Below are 21,478 nucleotides of genomic sequence, written 5' to 3'. Positions count from 1 at the left end.
ACTAGATAATAACTTCAAAACTCAACAGTTTTCGAGATAATCGCATTTTACAAATCCGCTGCATAATTCTGATTTAACGCAATTACTCCAGACAACGAAGGAAAAATAGACAAAAACATCAATACTTCTGAATTTTGGTACAAAATACCTTTAGTTATTAAAGGTAATAGTAATCGAAATATTAAATAAAATAAATACATTAACAGGATAATTAATAAAAGGATATCACAAAATGACAGAATAATAGGATTTGACATTAAACATTTTACGTTTTATATTAAATTAAAGCCATAGTCAAAACATTTTATTCTCAAATCAAATTAAGAAATAGTTAAACTAAATAACATTTTTTGTCTTTTTTTTTGTCTTTTTAACTTTTTGTCGGAGTAAGTGTTCGATATGTCTACCATTTTCTTTAATTCATTTGTCAATATATTCCATAAAAGATCGTCTCATATTAAATAAATAAAGAAACTGCTGCAGTATTTATTTCTTCCCATAGTTGGTTGCGAATATTTACGGGATTCTTATAGATACGTTGTTTTAAAGCGCCCCCATACACCAAAATCAATAGGATTAAATTCTTGGCTACGTGGTGGCTATAATGTATAATGGATGAATGTATTATTTTGGATACATATCCAATCTTAGGGTATATTATGGAACTACATCTTATTTGTGACAAAAGTTGATTAATGTATTAAACTGTGATGTATCTTCTTTATTGGTTACTTATATACACTCAGAATAACGTATCGATCAGATTACTTATTTATATGATTACGTTACAGCTTACGAGTAACTATAATTACATCTCGAACAAATAAAATATTATGATTTACTAACGAATTAATAATATACTGAACTAAATTGCCTGTGTGTCTACTATATTTATAACAATATCGGTTATTAAGCCAACGATGATGTTATTGTAAAAATGCTAAGTCTTTAAAGTTAGATTTGTAGCAAAGTATTATGAAACAAGATACATATGTGTTATTCAATACCTGTGCTGTAGTTTCTAATTGTCCTTATAAAAATGGGTAAAAAATTTACATAATGAATAATAAGTAGTTTTTTGAGATTTTTTATTAATTAAATAACTGTATCAATATCTCACCCCATTGCCAAGGAATATGACTAACACGACCAATCCAACGTTCAGAAAAGTTGTATTTAAGTATGTTCTCACTGCCCTCTCTCTAAAATGTGGCGATGTACCACCTTGCATAAACCACATATTTTGGGTTTTCAATATTTTACAAGAGAGAAAAAGTAATACAACGCAAGTAGGTATAGAAACTTAAAAAGCGATAGAAAAGCGAAATTGTAAACATGATGACGGCCAACGTCTAAATACGGACACGGCAGCTAAAGAAGAAGATGAAAGCTTTTCTCCAATAAGACATTTAGCAGCCTTAACAAAGCATTTTGTAATGTAACAATATTATCTTTAAGCTATTTTAATAAGAATAAACGATTAATTATGCTTATCGACAGGTATTCAGTGCTTTATCTCACAAATATCACAACTAAGAATTATTATGCAGCTGACTTATAAAATGCGATTATCTCGAAAACGGTTAAATTTTGAAGTTATTAACAGGTATACCTTTTCTTTGTAGAAATATTGAGTCTTTAATATTTTTTAACACAAATAGACCTAACTTAAAGAGAAAAAAAGTTATGCACAAATTTATGTCACACATGTGGCATATGTGGCGCCCTCTATTAGTTACATTAAAGTATGTATAAAATTATAATTTATCCTACCCAAAAGCATCCAATTGTAAATTTTTGTTTATAAATTTTTACAAACGTAAATATTGTAGCGAAAAATAAAATTTTTAATTTCCGCTTTAACACCCCGTATCTTAATATCAACATTTTATAAAAGTAAGTTAGCTCAAATCATAATATTTTAAAGTGTAGAATCTACGGTTTCTGTTTGTACAATTACTTAAGGACCACCCTGTATAGTGGTTTTTAAAAAAATTATATCAAATATAGGCCTGTAACTATTGTACAAAAAGGATGTACTTATGTGAAATTATGAATATCATTTCAGTTATATGAGGACTGTATTACATAGGGCTGGTTCAAATAAATTAGGATATGTGGTAAAAGGTTATACAGATTATAGCAAATTAAGTTTATATAAAGTCTTACCAATTCTTCTGCTGCACATACACACGCGGTATTTAGAGGCTTTCAGTCGCGGTTGTTCTTCATACGGGGAAACTGTCCGGTTACCGGTTTCTGAAGACGTGTTTCGCGGTACTAACACTTAGATCACACGAGATATAGCACATTTGCGTCTGTACACGATTTAAAATAGTACTTGCGGTATTTTTCGCGTAACTATAAGCGAGAGAGATAATTAGAGTAGAGAAAAAGCGTGGTAAGTCTGTACCAAGCGATAGGTAGCGATAGAGAGATAATACGTCTGCCTAGTAGGACTCAGCAGACGAAAGAGAGGACGACTGTCTCTAGCAACAGTCAGCAGTCAAGAGAGAGTGTCTGTTATCATCGAGAGACAACAGGCAAGAGAGTGTAACTTTCTTTACTATCTTACAACTGTCTGTATTTCTAATGGAGTGGGGTTAAAATGTGAGTAGGAAGGGTTGGAGAACGGGAAATAATTGTAAAATTGTGGTAGAATGGTAGCTAGTAATACAGCGAAAAAATGACATGATTTTTCGCATGTGAAAAAATTGAACATACTGGGGGCGGGCGAGAAGAGTTACGCCACTGGGATAGGGTATCAAATAGTTACTTCGAGAACGAGGGTAAACCGGTATACATTAGGGACATTGTTGTAAAAACTAAGATAACTAAGAACTATTTAAAATCTAGAGAAACTAAAGTCTAGAGAAAATATATACATATTTGGCAGAAAGTGCCACTATTGGTTAAAGGGTAACCTAGCTACTTTCTTTATTGACCTAAGATATTCGCCATTAGGTGTGGATACCCTAACAGTTCGAACAAGAGAGTCTTTGCCTGGGAGGACTTCGATAATCTTTGCCAGAGGCCAGAGGAGTGGGGGAGTCTCTTCATCTTTAATAAGTACAACATCACCTATCTTTAAAGGATCAGTAGCGATGTTCCACTTACTCCTACTTTGGGTCATATGCAAATATTCCACCGACCACCTTTTCCAAAAGGTTTGATGAATTTTCGAGATATGCTGAAAGAGGGAAAGACGGTTCTGTGGTATTTCTGAGAGATCTGGTTCTGGTGGACTTGTGAGACTTTTTCCTACAAGGAAGTGTCCGGGCGTTAAGACTGAGAGATCATTTGGATCGTTTGAGAGCTGAGTGATAGGTCTTGAGTTTAAAATGGCTTCGATTTGACAAATTATTGTATAAAAAACTTCAAAGGTAAAACGAAGATTTTCTACAAGACGATAAAGATGGTATTTGGCACCTTTAATCCCTACCTCATGCAACCCAAATTGAGAAGGGTTACGAGGCACTCCAAATTTAAAACGAATAGAGTTTTCAGAGCAGAAATTAGTAATCCTCTGCGAGAAGTTCTTACTTTTAAAGAGTTCGTTTAACTCAAGAAGCTGATTGCGGGCACCATAGAAATTAGTAGCATTGTCTGACCATATAATCTCGGGAGCGCTCCGCCTTGCAATAAATCTTTTAAGGGTGAGAATAAAAGCATCAGCTGTTAAGCCGGTGACAAGTTCGATATGAACACATTTGGTGGTCATACATATGAAGAAGGCTATGTATGCTTTATATAATGGAGCCTTTCTAAGATGAGAGGATCGGATCATGAAAAAACCTCCGTAATCTACTGAGACCTTTTGGAAAGGTCTTGTCGAGAGAACACGATCGGGATGGAGATCTGCCATAAGTTGTATTGACTTGGGTGTCATGAAACGGAAACATTTCACACAGTCGTGTATTATCTTCTTTGTTTGTCTTAGTCCAGAGATAGGCCAATATTTCGAACGAAAATTTGACAACGTGGTCAAGGCACCTGCATGTCCCAATTTAACATGCATTTGTTTTATCATTAATTTGACAACTAAATGATTAGATGGTAGTAGCAAGGGATGTTTCTGTTCGAAAGAGATAGGGGCAAATTCTAATCTACCACCTACATGAAGAAGTCCAGTTTTCTCAGAGAGGAAGGGGTTTAGTGCCCTGATAGTTTTATCAGAGATTATTTTCCGATGTTTTAACTCATGAAATTCTTTAGGAAAGGCCTGTGATTGTATGTACTTAACAATCACAGTGGTGGAGGAGCTTATTTCACAAACTTGCAGTGGTCCTAATTCTAAAGGTGAATTAGTATGTCTTTTTCTTAGATTTGAGAGAAAACGAAAAACATATGCCAGAGTTCTCTGAATTTTTGAAAATGACGAACATTTATTAAAAAGGGTTTCAAGCGTATTATTCACTTGAGATATGTCAGAGGTTGTGCTTAAAGTAACCTAAGTGTGTCTGAGTTCCAGTAAATCTTCCGTCCATTCTTTTACCCTGAATTGAGAGTAGTCTATTACACTGGAAACTAAAAAGGGGGGACCTTCGGTCCAAAATTTTTTTTAAATTTGACTGAGTGATATCTGAGGCTCTAGAGGGCAAATCTGCTACGTTTAAAGAGGAACTTACATGATGAAATAAAAAGGATTTACTTAATTCTTTGATTTGACTGACACGATGAAGTACAAATGGATTCCATGTAAATTTAGTTGTTAAAATCCATGTTAAAGCGATGAGGCTGTCTGAGAATATGTGAACTTCAGATATTGTGACGTTTTTTGAAAGAACCTCAAGTACCTTTCTAGTAAGAGTGACACCTAATAAGATACCAGACAATTCTAACCGAGGAATAGTTAGTTTATTTTTTAGTGGAGCTATTCTAGTTTTCGATGCTATGAGGCGAGACGTGACTGTGTTGTCACTATACACGACTCTAAGATAGACACAAGCAGCATAAATGTCCTGAGAGGCATCGGTGAAACAATGTAATTGCATATCCGATTTAGGCAGTGAAAGTGTCAGGCATCTGGGAAATGTAATTTTAGATATTGATTGGAATGTATCCAATAATGATTTCCAATCTAAGATCAATAGGTCATCCAGTATCTCACTGTCCCAGTCTAAGGGTAATGACCAGAAACGTTGTAAGAACCGTTTAGAGTGTACTATAATGGGTGAGAGTAATCCTAAGGGGTCATACATTCGTGACACATATGACAATACTTTTCTTTTTGTTAGGGGAGGGGCCCCTTCATAAACTGGCGGCTTAAAAGAGAAATCATCTAGATCAGGTGACCAGTTAATACCTAGAACCTTAGTGGAACCGTTAACTAAGTTAAGATTGATTTCTGAAGTGGAGGCCATGTTACATTCTCTTGAAAAATCACGAGAATTTGAATGTATTTTATGGAGTTGGAAACCATGAGTGTTTAGAAGCGAGCCTAGTTGAGAATAAAGTGTATGTAAGCCTTCTAAGTTATTGGCGCCTGACAAGATGTCGTCAATATATGTCGAATTCCTTAGAGTGTGAGAGGCTACTGGGTGCGTGGTTTGATTAGCAAAAGTTTGAACCTGAGGGACAATAAACAACGGAGTAGGGCACGTTACATTAACGTTCACCATATCAGGAGGCGGCAATGCAGACTGGGCCTCCAGTAACAGAATATTGTTGGGCACTGCAGGAGCTGTTGTTACTTGGCCCTCTACGAATGGTAGGGCCACGGTAACAGAAGAAAAGGCAGGTTCTACTGAATCTAATGAATTAGATTGTGAGGTGGTATGAGTAAGAACAGTTTGTATTGAGAGAAATTTGATGACATCCGTGTCAATACGAGGCTGTGAGAGGAGTATTTGATTTTCGTGTGTTAGTGGAGGAACAATGGATTTATTCCGAGAAGGGATAATTTTCAAAAAATTGACATGTACATCACCTTCACAAGGTGTTGCAATTAATAATAAATCAATAGATTTTTGTGTAGGAATTTTATTGAAATGTAAGAAAGTGGGAGTGAATATATTCTGAGCTTGAATAGAGAGTTTATTAACCTGTCGTATATTTAGAGCATTTAAAGTTTCAGGTTGAGAGATATCTTGAATTTGCATACGAGTTTGGGGAGGTATATTTGCCAATTCCGCTTGCACACCGCAAGAAGGCGGTACTTGAGTTAAGTTTTCAATAACCAATGGAGACAAATTGACAGTTTTTAGAATAGGAGCAGAGATTAAAATATTTTGTGTATGTAAAACTTGACTTGAAACCAAGGTATTGGATTCTTGTGATATTTGTGGGGGAGAAATGTTAAGAAGCACGGGAGATGCAGATATTACAGTTTCAGTAATCATATTTTGTTCTGGAGTATTTTGAAAAGTGACTGTTTGTGCTGGTAACACATTTTTTAAGAGAGGCTGGCCTATTACATCTTGAGTACTAATGTTATTAGAAGTGTTTTTATAAGTCGGCTTTTGAAGCTCTTGCGTCTGAGCTTGAACAATTGCAGAACTAAACGAAGTACTTATAGTTATTTCTTTCATCTCTTTGAACTGATTGGGGAGGGAGTCAGAGTAAAATGTATTTTTAACTTCTTTTTGGCCATTTATATTCAAATCAGTACTTTTAACAATGTGTTTACTGGAAGTATTCGCCTTAAATTTTGTATCAAATTTAAAAGCCTGTTTAGCTTCCAGTTTTTCTTCTAAGAAACATAAAGCATCCATATATTTTTCATAAGTAATATCTACTTCCTCACTTTCGAGAATAGTTTCGTCGTCAGCCAGGTTTTCCAAAGCATCCAAATACGATTTATAAGCTGCCCTAAGCTGAGTAATATATTCCCTAATTCTACAATTAGAGAGGCCTTGTTCATTTGAACTAACAACGTTCGCAATTCTGGCAATATTTCTTTGTGAAACGTGCATTGCATAAAAATATTCTGCAATTTCTGCCATTTTGAATTGGAGTATATTATAGTTATATAGAGTGTAATAAGAGTGTACAAGTCAGAGATGAATGAGAAAGAGAATAAAACCTAGCGACTCTTGGAAAGAGTACAAAGAGCAGAGAGAAAAATATGTATATATATATAAGAGTGTAATCAGATTATCAACTTCTTGTTTTTTTGTGTGAAATTTATATTTGGTATCGTGAATTTAATTTAAATTAACACTGAGATAATTTTAATTGATTTAAAAAAGCAATTAATATGCAAATACTTTCTAAGAGCGATTTGAATAGAGCGATTATTATTCTAGGGATTAATGACAATAACAGCGGAGAATTCTCGTAAAAATTTATTATTCAAAACAATAGGACAAAATCCCAAATTATTTACCTAGACGTGTACCTCTGGCAAAACGTGTCAGAGAACAATACAATTAGTTGGGATTATAATGAGTATCTTTGGTTGACAAAGGCTGGGATTTTTACTACGTCACAGGTATCTATCAATGGGTCATTCTACCTGACTTCCTAACGTCCTTTAACAATAGAATCATAAAATTGGAATTTACACAGATAAGAATTATTAAACAACGATCTATCAATATATCGATTTATCAATACATACGTATATACATATATATATCAAAGAACATATACACATATATAGAAATACATAATTTTGAAGGACCAAATCTAATGAGATTTACAGCAGAGATTTATCTGAACCAAATTGGATCAAAATATGTTCAATCGAGCATGAGATAAAACAGAGAGAATGAGGATTTACATATGACTTAAAAGTGTACCAAACTATGTAGAATCAAGATGTGAGACAGAGAGATAGAGAGTGAGAGAGAGATTATGATATTATGATTTATATCCGACTCGAATAGACCACTATATGTACAAAAAGGGTGTACATATGTGAAATTATGAATATAATTTCAGTTATATGAGGACTGTATTACATAGGGCTGGTTCAAATAAATTAGGATATGTGGTAAAAGGTTATACAGATTATAGCAAATTAAGTTTATATAAAGTCTTACCAATTCTTCTGCTGCACATACACACACTCGCGGTATTTAGAGGCTTTCAGTCGCGGTTGTTCTTCATACGGGGAAACTGTCCGGTTACCGGTTTCTGAAGACGTGTTTCGCGGTACTAACACTTAGATCACACGAGATATAGCACATTTGCGTCTGTACACGATTTAAAATAGTACTTGCGGTATTTTTCGCGTAACTATAAGCGAGAGAGATAATTAGAGTATAGAAAAAGCGTGGTAAGTCTGTACCAAGCGATAGGTAGCGATAGAGAGATAATACGTCTGCCTAGTAGGACTCAGCAGACGAAAGAGAGGACGACTGTCTCTAGCAACAGTCAGCAGTCAAGAGAGAGTGTCTGTTATCATCGAGAGACAACAGGCAAGAGAGTGTAACTTTCTTTGCTATCTTACAACTGTCTGTATTTCTAATGGAGTGGGGTTAAAATGTGAGTAGGAAGGGTTGGAGAACGGGAAATAATTGTAAAATTGTGGTAGAATGGTAGCTAGTAATACAGCGAAAAAATGACATGATTTTTCGCATGTGAAAAAATTGAACAACTATTGAAAGGTGCTAATTTTAGGTCTTAATTGGTATAAACCCAGCGCCTATGATTTTTTAAACAAATTAAGCTAACAATAAAATATTGAAACTGAAACTTTATTTTAAATTCTTAACACTACAGCTGTTTCGGCCAAAGTACCATTCTCAAGTGATCTATTTTTGGTATGTGTTTACCCTTTATAGTCTTTAACCGAATATTGACGGGGAGAGAACTGTTTGTCACAAGTTGGCCATTCAGAATTATGTCGGTATTTTTTATTTTGTTGGTTTCCATAAATTCTAATAAAGATAGGCCTTTATTTTGGATTTGAAGAATTTGAAATTCGCCATTAAAAGAATGATTATGATCTAGAAGGTGATGTGCGTATGTAGAATCTGTTTTTCTATTATTGAAAGCCCTTTTATGTTTTGCTATACGTTTGTTACAAGTTCTACCAGTTTGGCCGATGTAAGTTCACATCTAAGTTTGTCTACACCACTGTGTAAGTGCTTTTTCTTGTGGCTCTTGTTGTTTTTATTATATTTGTCAAGTTGTTGTTTGTTTTAAAAGCTGATGTTATTTCTTTCTTTTTATGTGTTTGGCTATTTTTGTTGATATTAACATTTAACCTATTCAGTTAAAGTTTTTAAAGTGTAAACAAAAACCAAAAATAGATTACTTGAGAAAGTCTCTCTGTCGAAACAGCTGTAGTGATAATGATTTTTAAATAAATTTTGTGGTAGTTTTGAAAATAGAAGTTTTCAGTGTTTTGTTGTTATATAAAATTAATTTCCATCCAACTAACGAATCCATCACTTAATTAAGTTCACTTTTACTGGTAGTAGAAAACGTACTTAAACTACAGTATACTCCCTCTATAATGAACACGGTTATTACGAGGTTTCGCTTATAACGAGGTACATTAGATGTCCCGTGAAATTTCTATTGAAATATAACTGTCCATAGCGAGGCAAATTTGGTTATAACGAGAAAAAATAAGATCGAAAAATGTGTTTTTTACGTTTATGACCCGGCTGGGGTTATAAATAAATACCCTTTTCGACTGCCCTTCTTCTTCTTAACATGCCATACACCAAAGTGCGTAGGCGACTATCTCATTACTAGAATTCTGTTCTTGGCGGCGTGACACAGCTCGCCTGTATTGTGTATTCCTGTCCATTCTTTAATATTTCTTAACCAGGATAATTGTTTGCGGCCGGCTCCTCTCCTACCTTCGATCTTCCCTTGTAGGATTAACTGTGGTATTTTATATTTTGCTCCTCTCAATATGTGCCCAAGGTAACCAATCTTGCGTTTTTTAATTAATTTGGGAATAATTAATTAATTAAAGAGAACTTCAACTGCCCGCAATAATCTTACTGCTGCCCGCAATAAACTTCTTTACAATAAATACAAATGTTTTACATCTTTAGAAAATATAATAGTTAGAATGATACTGGACAATTTAAAGAAGTCAAAAATGACAGATTGAAATATTAAAAAATATAGTTTTTTGCTATTTTCTTCTGTGAAAATACAACGTATTTCGGAATATAAAACGAATGCTTTAGTTCTACTTTTAATGGGATTTCGGGCTTCTTAATAAATACAATTAAAAGTAGCTCAAACATTGGAATATAGTAAATTGTTTGTAAATTCCATGTAGAATTGCATACATTTACAGTACAATTACAGAGTAATATGCAAAATAAATGTGTTTATGAATATACCTATTGTTAAATTTTACTTTTACTTTTAGTCTTTTTTTCAAACAAACTGGTAGGTCTACTAGTCGATGTTCACTTAAACTGTTACTTCTATGTGTAGTCTGGCATGGAAGAACGGGAAAGAAGTGTTGTTCTGATGAATCCATCCCTGGAGTTGGCACCAACGACCTTTTTTGACGCCTGTCACAAGCTTCACACAACGTTCCACAGTTTGCGTATGGCATGCAAACTTATCAAATTTCCATTTACCAACATTTTCAGATGTTATCATTGAAGACATTTCTTTATCAGTTAATTTTCGTAATAGGGATGGGGACGATAACTGACATGTGCCCCAGTCTATCATCTCTGTGTAGTCAGTTGCACTGAAAATAAGTTTTGGAGTAACAAATTTCCTAGGTAACGGTCTTGTTGTTGTGTTTCTCGCTTTTATTACTGTTCTTAGAGCTAGTTCTCGGATAGACTTCCTATCATCTACATGCATGCTTAGAAGAAAATTTTCAGGATGAGTAAAAAATGAATTTCTCTCTATAACGGGATCAACAACTTGCAGGAGATTTTCAGGTAAAAATCTTGAAGATTGTATTGCCCGGAACACGTGCTTCGGGCCATCTGTGAAATATTTACTTTTCTTTACACTGAACCAGACAGGCATGTAAGACTTCATAATGAACGAAAATAAAATTTTATGTTCATGAGTAGGTTCTGCTGTACTCACGTAAAGTCGTATAATACGGTTTGCTGTCGTTAGCCATCTTGAGTGAAAAAGAGGTCCAGGATCGCGACGACATACACTGTCTGAACAAGTACCCGACTTCAGTGCAGTACAAATGTCAAGCAAATATTGTTGATCCTTACCCAACAGCTTCCGGTCTACATCTGGAATTTCACATTCAATACTCTTAAAACTGACTAGTGAAAGATTTTCGCACGCACTTAGCTGGACTCCTAGTGAACCACTAAAAGACTTGGGACCGGATGTTTTACCATCAAGAACTTGAAATAAGTGACGAAATGGCAGTTCATTACAGTGCAAAAGACACACTCCCCATTGCAATGGTCTATTCAAATGCTCTTCAATTAGACGAATAATAACCGTTTTCCAGCCTGTGTTTGTTACTGTGCCATCACAGCCAATAACATCCAATTCATCCAAGGAAATGTCAAGTGTAGACAAATAAGAATATATATCAGAATGACGGTATTAGATTTTTGTTTTGATAAAGTGCAGCAACAACCGTTGATACGTATTTCGACCTCCTTAAGTCTCTTCAGAACGGTATAGCCACTGCTCTGAACCAAAACAAAAATCTTTCCCGTCCTAGACAATAGTTATTAAAATAACTATATACAGACGTAACTACGCCATCTAAAAACAAAAAGAGAAATCAAACGATTTCTACCTAGCGAAACCGAATTCAAATCTTAACCACTGTGTTTCCTAAAATTTGCGAAACAAACAGCTGGATGAATTAATCGGCAAGGGAATCTAAAATTGCATCCCACAAGCCGTTCATCCTAGTCAAAATTCGTAGTGAATTCAGTTTCTCGTACTTCCAACGAAGTAAATAACAAAACAGAATGACGGTATTAGATTTTTGTTTTGATAAAGTGCAGCAACAACCGTTGATACGTATTTCGACCTCCTTAAGTCTCTTCAGAACGGTATAGCCACTGCTCTGAACCAAAACAAAAATCTTTCCCGTCCTAGACAATAGTTATTAAAATAACTATATACAGACGTAACTACGCCATCTAAAAACAAAAAGAGAAATCAAACGATTTCTACCTAGCGAAACCGAATTCAAATCTTAACCACTGTGTTTCCTAAAATTTGCGAAACAAACAGCTGGATGAATTAATCGGCAAGGGAATCTAAAATTGCATCCCACAAGCCGTTCATCCTAGTCAAAATTCGTAGTGAATTCAGTTTCTCGTACTTCCAACGAAGTAAATAACAAAACAGAATGACGGTATTAGATTTTTGTTTTGATAAAGTGCAGCAACAACCGTTGATACGTATTTCGACCTCCTTAAGTCTCTTCAGAACGGTATAGCCACTGCTCTGAACCAAAACAAAAATCTTTCCCGTCCTAGACAATAGTTATTAAAATAACTATATACAGACGTAACTACGCCATCTAAAAACAAAAAGAGAAATCAAACGATTTCTACCTAGCGAAACCGAATTCAAATCTTAACCACTGTGTTTCCTAAAATTTGCGAAACAAACAGCTGGATGAATTAATCGGCAAGGGAATCTAAAATTGCATCCCACAAGCCGTTCATCCTAGTCAAAATTCGTAGTGAATTCAGTTTCTCGTACTTCCAACGAAGTAAATAACAAAACAGAATGACGGTATTAGATTTTTGTTTTGATAAAGTGCAGCAACAACCGTTGATACGTATTTCGACCTCCTTAAGTCTCTTCAGAACGGTATAGCCACTGCTCTGAACCAAAACAAAAATCTTTCCCGTCCTAGACAATAGTTATTAAAATAACTATATACAGACGTAACTACGCCATCTAAAAACAAAAAGAGAAATCAAACGATTTCTACCTAGCGAAACCGAATTCAAATCTTAACCACTGTGTTTCCTAAAATTTGCGAAACAAACAGCTGGATGAATTAATCGGCAAGGGAATCTAAAATTGCATCCCACAAGCCGTTCATCCTAGTCAAAATTCGTAGTGAATTCAGTTTCTCGTACTTCCAACGAAGTAAATAACAAAACAGAATGACGGTATTAGATTTTTGTTTTGATAAAGTGCAGCAACAACCGTTGATACGTATTTCGACCTCCTTAAGTCTCTTCAGAACGGTATAGCCACTGCTCTGAACCAAAACAAAAATCTTTCCCGTCCTAGACAATAGTTATTAAAATAACTATATACAGACGTAACTACGCCATCTAAAAACAAAAAGAGAAATCAAACGATTTCTACCTAGCGAAACCGAATTCAAATCTTAACCACTGTGTTTCCTAAAATTTGCGAAACAAACAGCTGGATGAATTAATCGGCAAGGGAATCTAAAATTGCATCCCACAAGCCGTTCATCCTAGTCAAAATTCGTAGTGAATTCAGTTTCTCGTACTTCCAACGAAGTAAATAACAAAACAGAATGACGGTATTAGATTTTTGTTTTGATAAAGTGCAGCAACAACCGTTGATACGTATTTCGACCTCCTTAAGTCTCTTCAGAACGGTATAGCCACTGCTCTGAACCAAAACAAAAATCTTTCCCGTCCTAGACAATAGTTATTAAAATAACTATATACAGACGTAACTACGCCATCTAAAAACAAAAAGAGAAATCAAACGATTTCTACCTAGCGAAACCGAATTCAAATCTTAACCACTGTGTTTCCTAAAATTTGCGAAACAAACAGCTGGATGAATTAATCGGCAAGGGAATCTAAAATTGCATCCCACAAGCCGTTCATCCTAGTCAAAATTCGTAGTGAATTCAGTTTCTCGTACTTCCAACGAAGTAAATAACAAAACAGAATGACGGTATTAGATTTTTGTTTTGATAAAGTGCAGCAACAACCGTTGATACGTATTTCGACCTCCTTAAGTCTCTTCAGAACGGTATAGCCACTGCTCTGAACCAAAACAAAAATCTTTTCCGTCCTAGACAATAGTTATTAAAATAACTATATACAGACGTAACTACGCCATCTAAAAACAAAAAGAGAAATCAAACGATTTCTACCTAGCGAAACCGAATTCAAATCTTAACCACTGTGTTTCCTAAAATTTGCGAAACAAACAGCTGGATGAATTAATCGGCAAGGGAATCTAAAATTGCATCCCACAAGCCGTTCATCCTAGTCAAAATTCGTAGTGAATTCAGTTTCTCGTACTTCCAACGAAGTAAATAACAAAACAGAATGACGGTATTAGATTTTTGTTTTGATAAAGTGCAGCAACAACCGTTGATACGTATTTCGACCTCCTTAAGTCTCTTCAGAACGGTATAGCCACTGCTCTGAACCAAAACAAAAATGCGCTGCCACAAAAATACGATGCCACAAAAAGTACCTACAGAAGAAGACGCCAGGATGCAACCAGCAGAAGTCCAGGAATCCGAGAGAAAAAATGACCAATATCAGGCGGGCAAGAGCGGGACGTCGTGAAGAAGAAAATGAAATATAAACAATTTGAAATGTAGACTAATAATGGCAATAAACGTTTTTATTTTTTATTTTTATTTTTATTTATAGTTTTGGTTCAGAGCAGTGGCTATACCGTTCTGAAGAGACTTAAGGAGGTCGAAATACGTATCAACGGTTGTTGCTGCACTTTATCAAAACAAAAATCTAATACCGTCATTCTGTTTTGTTATTTACTTCGTTGGAAGTACGAGAAACTGAATTCACTACGAATTTTGACTAGGATGAACGGCTTGTGGGATGCAATTTTAGATTCCCTTGCCGATTAATTCATCCAGCTGTTTGTTTCGCAAATTTTAGGAAACACAGTGGTTAAGATTTGAATTCGGTTTCGCTAGGTAGAAATCGTTTGATTTCTCTTTTTGTTTTTAGATGGCGTAGTTACGTCTGTATATAGTTATTTTAATAACTATTGTCTAGGACGGGAAAGATTTTTGTTTTGGTTCAGAGCAGTGGCTATACCGTTCTGAAGAGACTTAAGGAGGTCGAAATACGTATCAACGGTTGTTACTGCACTTTATCAAAACAAAAATCTAATACCGTCATTCTGTTTTGTTATTTACTTCGTTGGAAGTACGAGAAACTGAATTCACTACGAATTTTGACTAGGATGAACGGCTTGTGGGATGCAATTTTAGATTCCCTTGCCGATTAATTCATCCAGCTGTTTGTTTCGCAAATTTTAGGAAACACAGTGGTTAAGATTTGAATTCGGTTTCGCTAGGTAGAAATCGTTTGATTTCTCTTTTTGTTTTTAGATGGCGTAGTTACGTCTGTATATAGTTATTTTAATAACTATTGTCTAGGACGGGAAAGATTTTTGTTTTGGTTCAGAGCAGTGGCTATACCGTTCTGAAGAGACTTAAGGAGGTCGAAATACGTATCAACGGTTGTTGCTGCACTTTATCAAAACAAAAATCTAATACCGTCATTCTGTTTTGTTATTTACTTCGTTGGAAGTACGAGAAACTGAATTCACTACGAATTTTGACTAGGATGAACGGCTTGTGGGATGCAATTTTAGATTCCCTTGCCGATTAATTCATCCAGCTGTTTGTTTCGCAAATTTTAGGAAACACAGTGGTTAAGATTTGAATTCGGTTTCGCTATTTAGAAATCGTTTGATTTCTCTTTTTGTTTTTAGATGGCGTAGTTACGTCTGTATATAGTTATTTTAATAACTATTGTCTAGGACGGGAAAGATTTTTGTTTTGGTTCAGAGCAGTGGCTATACCGTTCTGAAGAGACTTAAGGAGGTCGAAATACGTATCAACGGTTGTTACTGCACTTTATCAAAACAAAAATCTAATACCGTCATTCTGTTTTGTTATTTACTTCGTTGGAAGTACGAGAAACTGAATTCACTACGAATTTTGACTAGGATGAACGGCTTGTGGGATGCAATTTTAGATTCCCTTGCCGATTAATTCATCCAGCTGTTTGTTTCGCAAATTTTAGGAAACACAGTGGTTAAGATTTGAATTCGGTTTCGCTAGGTAGAAATCGTTTGATTTCTCTTTTTGTTTTTAGATGGCGTAGTTACGTCTGTATATAGTTATTTTAATAACTATTGTCTAGGACGGGAAAGATTTTTGTTTTGGTTCAGAGCAGTGGCTATACCGTTCTGAAGAGACTTAAGGAGGTCGAAATACGTATCAACGGTTGTTGCTGCACTTTATCAAAACAAAAATCTAATACCGTCATTCTGTTTTGTTATTTACTTCGTTGGAAGTACGAGAAACTGAATTCACTACGAATTTTGACTAGGATGAACGGCTTGTGGGATGCAATTTTAGATTCCCTTGCCGATTAATTCATCCAGCTGTTTGTTTCGCAAATTTTAGGAAACACAGTGGTTAAGATTTGAATTCGGTTTCGCTAGGTAGAAATCGTTTGATTTCTCTTTTTGTTTTAAGAATATATATATTGAACCCGGTTCTTGAATTAGTGAGTAGTGCTCTTCTTTCTTAATTCTTCGATATTGTTTAGACTGTACCTGATCAACGACAAGTGTTTTATCTTTCCTGCCATCAAAATACACTCCCTTCAGTAGCAGGTATACACTTAAACATTTACCTTCATCTTGTAGTTGCCTGCGTTTACGTTATTTTTCCCGTCTAAGTTTGTTTTTATCCACAACATATGAACTATCAATTTCTGAAATGACACCAACGTCTTTCAAAACACTCGATGCAATCGGAGATTTTGCAGCAGGCTCATAGTTATCATCTTCATCACGTATATCTCCATCAAGTTCTTCGGATGAGTCACTGTTTGTGTTTGATGTCATATTTGATTTTGAGCATGCGGTTGAGTGTTTTTCAGCCTAGTTATTCTTCTTTTCTTTCATTGGACTAGATTCTATATATGTTTAAGATCCATACTTCCAATCTTATCCAACCCATACTTCATTTGTAAGTATACCTAAGTTCCAACGGGGGGATTTTTTGGACTTCTCGCAAGTGTATTCATATATCAAAGTACACGCACATAAGTCAGGAGTCTTGTGGCAACTGCATTGCACTTACAACACAAAACATCAGAGATTTTAGCCGATTTTTCTTTAAATTCTGAAAGTTTTCTTTTAAACAATGGCTTGTCTTTGTCACGGTTAAAAGATTTTCGTAATTTGTAGTAATTATCATGAAAAGTATTTATTAGTTGAACAATTCTGTTCTCTGACACAATATGTAAGGAATCTTTTCAAATACTGCTTTGACTTTATTGGCTACGCTAGTAGAAACTTTATTTTGCTTCATTTTAATTTAACAACACATTTGTTGTTAAATTTCAACTCTAAGTTAAAACGTTCTTCATAGAAGCATTTTAAAACATCTAAGTGGGTCGGAAGCTTATTTGGAGGCAAGTCTTTTGGATGGCCAAGTATGGGACACTCAAATGTCTGACGTGTTATCTTTCTATAAGATTCCATTACACAAATCCTTTACAAAACTTAGACAAATGCACTTTACACGACACGCTTGCTCGAAACGGCGTGGCAAACTGGCGGTCTAGACGGATGGTGTAATGTATATGAGAGAGTAGCAAGGGATTGTGGGGAAGGCGGAGTGGGGGGGAGCGAAGGTCATCCAAAGAGCGCCATGTCTTTGGTTGCTGTGAAAGGACGCTGTAAGGACCACCGATTTGTAATATTGCAATTCAATAGTTTTTTATTTAAGTCTTGTGCCTGGAACATGAAAAGTAGCCGTTAAATTGGTTTTACTTTATCAAAAGCGTTGTATTTTCAAAGAAGAAAATAGCAAAAAAATAATATTTTTTAATATTTCATGGACGATGTGCGACCGAAATATGTCAATACATATATCTTTTTTTTTCTTTGCTTTATTTTAACACTGACCCCTCAAGGAAAGATATACGCGAAATAGCAAAATGGGATAAAATATTTAATTTAGATTAAAATATTATTTCTAACAACAATCCTTGCACTGGTATGTACCGACCATTTATATTCTCCCTTAAACCATACATAAGAAATATTGGCATTATTTCCAAGATACCTAATAGAACTCTTTTAGTTACGATTTGAAATTGTTATAGCATTTAATATTAACCTGTCCTTAGACCTGAAGATGACCAGAAAATTGTAATCTATGTGGTCATCCTAACCATAATCAAATAGATTATGAGTACGTCTAAAATTTATTTTTACAACTCTATTTGAAATCGACTCACATAATGTGCAAATCATTATTTATTTTAATAAATATACTTTATACTTTACTTACAATGGGAAGAATCCAAAATCACAAACACGAGCTTTTTCTCCTACATCCAAATTTTCCAGTTGTTTTATATCATCGTTTTCGAGATTAAAATCAAAAACGTTAATGTTTTCAATTACTCTCTTTGGGTTAACACTTTTTGGTATTGGTACAATGTCCTTCTCAATAAGAAATCGTATCAAAATCTGTCCAGAAGTTTTATTGTATTTTTCTGCTAAACCTTTAACAATGGGGTGTTGCAGTAAATTTGGTAGTTCTTTTCCACTAAAAAGAAACAGTAAAAAATAATTAAAAAATAATACAACTATTAAGAAAATAAATCAAGAAAATAACGACATATAAAAAGTCCGAATCCATAATCAGTTACTGTCATTTCGTCACTACTGCTTGGAATGAAGATGGTTTTTGGAATACCCTTAGGAATCTTTAATATAGTGATGTTGCTTGCTATATCTCCATACCGTTATCTTTTTATCGGGTCATTCGCCTTTGGGACAATTTCTTATTCCAATATTAAGTGAGTGTCCTTAATCTATTCTTAGTTCTTGAAGCTGTCGATTGACAAGAGAGAGACTGCTTATACCAACTAGGAGTTAAATTGACGGAAATGCTCACCATATAATGATACTATATGGGATAATATTTTAAGATATTCTTTACTAAGCTCAATAATATATGTATATAATATATTATATATATATATATATATATATATATATATATATATATATATATATATATATATAATATATATATATATATCGATGACTTTAACTTTGAGCGCGTTAGAGAATTCAAGTATCTTGGAACAACAATACCTGAAGACAATAACGGATCACAAGAAATAAACAACAGGATCTAGGCCGGCAACAGATGTCTTTTTGCCCTCCAAAATCTTATAAAATCGAAACAACTAACAAGACGTACGAAGATACAGGTCTATAAAACAATCATACGGCCCGTTGTGATGTATGGAAGCGAAACGTGGACGATTACAAAGGCAAATGACGAGAGACTATGTCTTTGGGAAAGAAAAACTAAGGAAGATCTTTGGCCCTGTGCTGGATGAAGCATCAGGAAAATATAGGATAAGAACTAACAAAGAGCTCGAAGAACTTTACCCAGATGCCAACATTATAAAAAAAATAAAGTCCAGAAGACTCCAATGGGTAGGATGCCTCAGAAGACATTCTGACGAACGAACAGTAAGACTGGTGTGGAAGGAAGTCTCAACTGGAAGGAGACCACGCGGACGCCCTCGTCTCCGGTGGCGAGATAATATAGCAGGAGACCTAAGCACTATGGGCGTGGAGAATTGGATGGAGGTTGCTCAAGACAGAAAACAGTGTAGGCATGTTGTCGAGTCGGCTAAAACCCACGAAGGGTTGTAACGCCACGGAGTAGTAAGTAAAGTAATTTACTAAGCTACACACTTCAGTATCGCTGCTACTTGGTCGAGGACTGCTTATTCAATATATTTGCAGCTAGCCTTCATATCTGAAGACCATCCACTATCCACTATCAATAACTCCGCTGGTAGCCTACAGCTCAACCTCAGAGTAAGATTAGCAGACTGCAAATGAATTATGTAGATCTTCTACCGTTTATTTTTGTCTCGCTATCTTTATAAATTTTTAGTTTCTTTTGCATTCGAAATTTTTTTATGATGGTAATATATGTGTAACTACATATAATTAAAAATAATCTTTAAACTTCTCATTTCTTCTTCTATAGGTACCTATCTTCTAATGATGGCGACCACATTGAACCATCTTACTCTATTCACAGCAGCTCGAAATAGATCAGTTGACGTTAGACCAGTCCATTTCCTAAGATTGGCCAGTCAAGATATACAACTACATCCAGGGCCCTTCTTGTACTTCATCTTGCCTTGTAGAATTAGCTGTAGAAGTTGGTATTTATTATCACTAATGTAGCTAAATTAAATCAATTTTCTGTTGTTTGCGGTGTTAATATTGTCTTTGTATTTTCTTAGCCTTTGAAGAATAGTTATGATAGTTTTCTGGTATGACATCCTTAACATACGTCGGTAGCAACACATTATAAATGCTTCTGTGACATCTTCTGTAAAACTCCAGGTTTCTACTCCATAGAAGAGGACAACACTAAACACATATATTGATACTTCAATATAAATTGCAGAGAAGTTTTTATTTCATAGCTACAATCCCAAGTATTCTTAATATTGCAGCCCACATAGCATATTTTCTCCATTTTTTGTAGCGTGTAACGTTGTAAACGTCACATCTTTATTAATTTATATTTAAATAATTATTTCATTTTAAATTCTTTATTAATTTAATAATTCCTCTTTTTGTCCGGTAGACTAAATATTCTTGTTCTATGTTGTTCCATCATAGGCATAGGTCCTGTGTCATCTGTATTAACTTCATTGCAGTCCCTTCCTACTTTCTGTCAATCACCTTTTCTAACGTAGTGGGAATATATTGTTTTGCCTGTTTTATATTAATAAATTATAAAAAAAGATAAGAATTATAATAAGATGAAAAAGACAGTCAAGATTTGATTTCACGTACAAAGCGTCTATGTATCTTTTTATACGTATTTCGCCTTAATAAGGCTCATCAGAACAGCTATTCATAGGCGTTCTAAACGTGAAAAATAAATCTTTCCTGTCTTTAAGAAGTAACACTAAAATGGCTTCGAAACGGACGCAATAGCGACATCTGATAATAAATCCGTAAAATAGTTTCGAAACACAATTAAGATTTCTGCCTTAATCTGAGCCTTCTAAAAATTGCAAGGCAAAGCAGACGTTGATAAAGATGTTAATAGAGACATGGGGAATCTAAAATTTGCATTCCACGACATGTCTGCTCAACTACGCAGAAATCGTTAGCGAATTGGTTTCTTGTACTCATACAGAGTAGATCCGAATAAAATGAAAAAGACAGTCAAGATTTGATTTCACGTACAAAACGTCTATGTATCTGTTTATACGTATTTCGCCTTAATAAAGCTCATCAGCTATTCATAGGCGTTCTCCTTTCTCCGTTCTCCATAGCCTTATTAAGGCGAAATACGTATAAACAGATACATAGACGCTTTGTACGTAAAATCAAATCTTGACTGTCTTTTTCATTTTATTCGGATCTACTCTGTATGAGTACAAGAAACCAATTCGCTAACGATTTCTGCTTAATTGAGGAGACATGTCGTGGAATGCAAATTTTAGATTCCCCATGTCTCTATTAACATCTTTATCCACGTCTGCTTTGCCTTGCAATTTTTAGAAGGCTCAGATTAAGGCAGAAATCTGAA

General features: G+C 34.8%; 1 protein-coding gene across 1 annotated transcript in view; it reads right to left on the bottom strand.

The window, feature by feature from the left end:
• LOC140441295 (1,5-anhydro-D-fructose reductase-like) overlaps nucleotides 1-21,478 on the bottom strand; it is a 92,555-nt gene that overhangs the window by 2,049 nt on the left and 69,028 nt on the right. The window contains exon 4 of the mRNA XM_072531923.1: nucleotides 18,179-18,439. Coding sequence (XP_072388024.1) covers nucleotides 18,179-18,439 — 261 coding nt within the window. The remainder of the gene's footprint in view (nucleotides 1-18,178; nucleotides 18,440-21,478) is intronic.

Source organism: Diabrotica undecimpunctata, chromosome 5 (assembly GCF_040954645.1).
Source record: "Diabrotica undecimpunctata isolate CICGRU chromosome 5, icDiaUnde3, whole genome shotgun sequence".
Classification (NCBI taxonomy): domain Eukaryota; kingdom Metazoa; phylum Arthropoda; class Insecta; order Coleoptera; family Chrysomelidae; genus Diabrotica; species Diabrotica undecimpunctata.
This window is presented reverse-complemented; position numbering and strand designations above follow the sequence as displayed.